At 42.2% G+C, this 5000-nt stretch overlaps 1 protein-coding gene across 3 annotated transcripts in view; it reads left to right on the top strand.

Moving 5' to 3' along the window:
• Positions 1-5000, top strand: part of akt1 (v-akt murine thymoma viral oncogene homolog 1) — a 79186-nt gene that overhangs the window by 48969 nt on the left and 25217 nt on the right. For 2 of the 3 annotated variants that reach the window (XM_017475585.3, XM_017475584.3), the window contains one exon: positions 4940-5000. This exon is cut by the window's right edge and continues 68 nt beyond it. In XM_017475585.3, the coding sequence (XP_017331074.1) occupies positions 4940-5000 (61 nt within the window). Of the gene's footprint in view, positions 1-4233 lie in introns of those variants that run through there. The other variant, XM_017475583.3, reaches the window with a different exon arrangement.

Genomic DNA, 5000 nt, shown 5'->3' on the forward strand with positions numbered 1-5000 from the left:
GTGTGTGTGTGTGTGTGTGTGTGTGTGTGTGTGTATATAAATATAATATGAATGAAAGTGAACAGGCTGGGCGTGTGACCTCTCCTGAGGGCTTCAAGAGTGCGTATTCGTTGGATGCCAGCCTGGCTGACGCACAGCACTCGCCCTAACTGGCATGTGTCGGCTGCTCAGTGTGTCCCTCGCCTGCGATGATGAGCGATGCCACCCATTGAGGCAGTCATAACATAGTCAGTAGCTATTTCTTGCACACACATGATTACAGAAGCAGAGCTCTGTGTTCTTACGCACACGTACAATTACACGTCTTTACACACTAACACACAGTAGTTTGTGGCTGTTGTTGTTATCGCCTGGTCTGTGAGCACTGCCTGCGAGTTGTACTGCACTTCTTCTTTTTTTTTTTTTCTTCTTCTTTTTTTTCCCCCCTTTCTATTTCTTTTCAGTATAGAAAGGTGAGTGCACCCTGGTGGATCCTGTTCCCCACCCCCCACCCCCCTTCCTCCCCCCGTTTATGCCTGTCTGGTTCGTTCTGTCACCAGCACTGTGGCCATGATGTGTCTGCATTGTTGACATGCTGTTCCTGGGCTCACTTGGCAGCTAAACAGCTTTGGAAAAGGGTGCAAGAGGGAGGAAGGGATGTCGTTTTGGAAATGCATTATATGGCCAAAAGTATGTGGACACGTGACCGTAACACCGTATGTGGACTTGCCACAAAGTTGGAAGCGTACAACTGTATAGAATGTATTTTGTATGCTGTAGCATTAAAGTTTCCCTTCACTGGAACAAAGATGTTCCGGTGCACAAAGTGAACTCCATGAAGATGTGATTTGCCAAAGTTGGAGTGGAAGAACTCGAGTGTCCTGCACTCAGAACTCAAGAGTCCTGACCTCAACCCGACCGAACACCTTTGGGATGAACTGGAACACTGAAGCACCCCAGGCCTCCTCACCCAACATCAGCCTGACCTCACTAATACTCTTGTGGCTAAATGGACAAATCCCCACAGCTATGTTCCAAAATGTAGTGGAAAGTCTTCCCAGAAGAGTGGAGGTTATTATAAACAGTAAAAGGGGGGGACTACATCTGGAATGACACATGAGTGTGACGGTCAGGTGTCCACAAACTTTTGACCATACCGTGTACAGATGCATATATAAAAAGATTTAAAAAAAAAAAAAAAGAAGAAGAAGAATATTGTGGAAAAGTAATGCCCCCCCCCCCCCCCCCCCCCCCCCCCCCCAAGTCTTTGCGGAACTTGCCTAGTCCTTACTCGATGAGTGCTTTATGAATGGCAGGCGCTCTTGGGGGGTATAGAGAGAGATTAAAGGCGTATAGTGCTTAGTATTAAGTATAAAACGTGTTCCATGTTGCGCGTTAGTGCTGAACGTGATACAGTGATAAAGATTCAGCCCGTTTTTGATTCGATTTTGATTGCAACAATAAAATAGCCATTTCTGACGTTTCTCAATTCACGAAACATTTCATGCTAAACGTTTCTCGATTCACGTCTACGTTTTCCTTGGCTCGATTACGATGATCGGTATTGAAACGGCAATGTTTTACGGCACAAATTTGAAAGAGAAAGTGAAACAGTAAAACGTTGTTATGTAAGTGTTAAAGTGCACCTATTATGGTTTGTATGGTTAGATATTACCTTTCGTGTAGTGTGCCATAGAGCTGTTTGTGAATGGAAAACGTCTGCCAAGTTTCACAAATCAAAGCGCAGGAGAAACGGAGTTATTTACTCCCAAAAGAAGGAAGCGATTGTGAACTGCTGAAACGAGTCGTTAGTGACTCCAGACTCACTTCCTGTACTAACCTACGTAGGTTTGTAACAAAAAGCCCCGCCTCTGGTCTTCATCGGCTGCTCGCTGATAGACGGAGCCGAAAGTCCTTATGGTAGTGGGCGTGTCCTTTCTGAAACACACTGACAGCGGTAGACCAATCACAACAGACTGGGACATCTGACCAATCAGAGCAGAGTTTAGAATGAATCATTTAGAACGAATCATTTAACGAGTCGTTTTTGACACTGGGGGAAAAATAATGCTGCTGTTTAAATTATGAGCACGTTAAAGTGTTTTTTTTGTTTGTTTGTTTGTTTTTTAACCTCGGACGTATGTAAATCTATCGTACGAGACCTTTAAGACAAAATCGGGCACAGCTCAAAACCATAATAGGTACGCATTAATATTTCAGTATAGGAATGAGCATTGGTTTGCAGCCTAACTAGGTACGTAAGCTTCTCCTGCTAGTCTGCGTCTAATCCCAGTACTGAGCATAGAGAAAGTATAGAAATGTGGTGTAAAGAGGGTGCAGTAAGATTTTACGACAGAGAAACGGCACTGTTTCGACGCCGGAATGCATAAACGTTCCAGATGATAAGTACTCCTTCATCTGTGAGGAATTGATCGTTGGGGAAGAAATGATTCAGTAGCGGTTACTTTCGTAACTGTGAAAATGAAAACTGCCGTTCTGCAGTGACCGAGAGAGCCGAGCTCCAAATACAAGGTTTTTGTACTTTTATTTAAACCAACCCTGATCTCTTCCTTCTCTTTTTATTGTTTTTTTATTTTTTATTATTTTTTTTATTCCATGGCAAACCAATAATATGAGAATGCGGACTCTGAGCCGCTCTTCCAAACCCCCTCAACTGTAGCTTTAAGTGTTGAGACGTGACAGCGTTAGCGCTCCTGTAACAAAGTGTCTTTTGATTGCGGAACCTCCTTACGTTGCAAAACGGGTGGCTAAGCGGGAGTCCTCCTGCTCTCGATGGCGTGATGAAAAATGACAACAGCCGTAATAACATATTGGACATCTGCTGCAAAACCGAGATTCGTTAAGTGCGCAGATCTGAGAGGCGGATGTTTTTTCTGGGTTTTTTTTTTTTTTTTTTTATCGTGCACCAGTACACTCCCAGTTGTAAGTCGGGCGGATCTTGTTCGCTGGGAAATTGTACGTTCACGTCAGGGACTTTTGGTAAATCTTGGCGTATGGAGGATGAGTTCTGCCTGGGTTTTTTGGCCTGTGTCAACTGTAGCAAACGGTTTCCTGTAGATTGAGACGGAGAGACGTGTGATGATGTATCGACGGGGAGGATATTAGCAGCACCTTTCGATGAACACGACGGCGCTTCGGTTCATGAGTTCAGGCTCGGGTGTGCGTTCGGTGCTCTGACGGGGCCGTCACAGTGGGAACATGTCAGAGCTCGGTGGATGGCAGAGAGGCAGCAGTTTGCTCTGGCAGCTCTGACTGATTCTGCACGGCTCAGAACTGAAGCGCCAGGAGTAAATGGGCCAATTAAGGACAGCTTGCTCAGCCTCTGCATGGGGTTAATACCACTCTGCCGTAATTAAAAATGAATTCAGATTCTCTATCCTGGAAAACTATTCCAACTTTTTGTTCACTCTCCGTTTCTCACCAAGACATTGCAGATGCTTCAGATGGGCTTTTTTATTTATTTATTTATTTTTATTCTAACGAGTAAGCGCTTTTTATTTATTTATTTATTTGTATTTTTTTAAAATTGTGCAACATCTGGCACACTGTCTCCTGGTTTTCAGCAGAAATAAAGGTTCATGGGTAAAGGGTAGAGGGTTTTAGATGTAAGGTGTGAAAATGGGAGGTCTGTTTTTTTTTTTGTTGTTTTTTTTTAATTATTATTATTTTTTTAAATTATTCTTTCATGTTAACGGCACAAGTAGGGGTGTGTGTGTGTGTTGGAAGGAGTGGTTCTAGCTTGGTGGGTACCAAATATCCCCACAAAGATTGGAATATGTGACATTTTTGACCTTGTAGGGACATTTGCAAAAGTCGCAGCCGGAAACAAAAGGGAAGAAAACCACTGTAACTTGATGAGGTAAAAAAAAAAAAAAAGGGAAATTGATTAGGGGAAAAAAGAAATTGATCAGGAAAAGAAAAAAGAAATTGGTCAGATAAAAAGAAAAAAGGAACTTGGACAGGTAAAAAAAAAAAAAAGGAACTTGGACAGGTAAAAAAAAAAAAAAGGAACTTGGACAGGTAAAAAAAAGGGAACTTGGACGGGTAAAAAAGGAACTTGGACGGGAAAAAAAAGAACTTGGACGGGTAAAAAAAAAGGAACTTGGACGGGTAAAAAAAAAGGAACTTGGACGGGTAAAAAAAAGAACTTGGACGGGTAAAAAAAAGAACTTGGACAGGTAAAAAAAAGGGAACTTGGACAGGTAAAAAAAAAAAAAAGGAACTTGGACAGGTAAAAAAAAGGGAACTTGGACGGGTAAAAAAGGAACTTGGACGGGAAAAAAAAGAACTTGGACGGGTAAAAAAGGAACTTGGACGGGTAAAAAAAAGGGAACTTGGACGGGTAAAAAAGGAACTTGGACGGGTAAAAAAAAGAACTTGGACAGGTAAAAAAAAGGGAACTTGGACGGGTAAAAAAGGAACTTGGACGGGTAAAAAAGGAACTTGGACAGGTAAATAAAAAAAGGAACTTGGACGGAAAAAAAAAGAACTTGGACAGGTAAAAAAAAGGGAACATGGATAGGTAAAAAAGGAACTTGGACAGGTAAAAAAAGGGAACTTAGACAGGTAAAAAAAAAAAAAGGAACTTGGACAGGTAAAAAAAAAAAAAAAAGGAACTTGGACAGGTAAAAAAAAAAAAAAAAAGGAACTTGGACAGGTAAAAAATGTAATTTGATCAGGTTTAAAAAAAAGCATAAATAAAAAAACGAACGCGTAGGCATTGTTGAGGTCAAAAGGTCATTGTTGAGGTAACGGTCTGGTCACACACAGGGTCTAACCCTGGCAGCGTAACAGCCCTCGTCTGCAGTCAGTACATTAGAATATCCGAAAGAGGAATTGGCCATAAACTAGCTGAGTACCATGCAGTAATATAACAAAATGACAAAATATTTCAAATGCAACCTCTCTCCCTCCCCCCCCCTCCCTCCCCGCTCCGCAGGAGAGTACATTAAGACGTGGAGGCCGAGGTATTTCTTGCTGAAGAATGACGGTACGTTTAT

This window comes from Ictalurus punctatus, chromosome 9 (genome assembly GCF_001660625.3).
Source record: "Ictalurus punctatus breed USDA103 chromosome 9, Coco_2.0, whole genome shotgun sequence".
Lineage (NCBI taxonomy): Eukaryota > Metazoa > Chordata > Actinopteri > Siluriformes > Ictaluridae > Ictalurus > Ictalurus punctatus.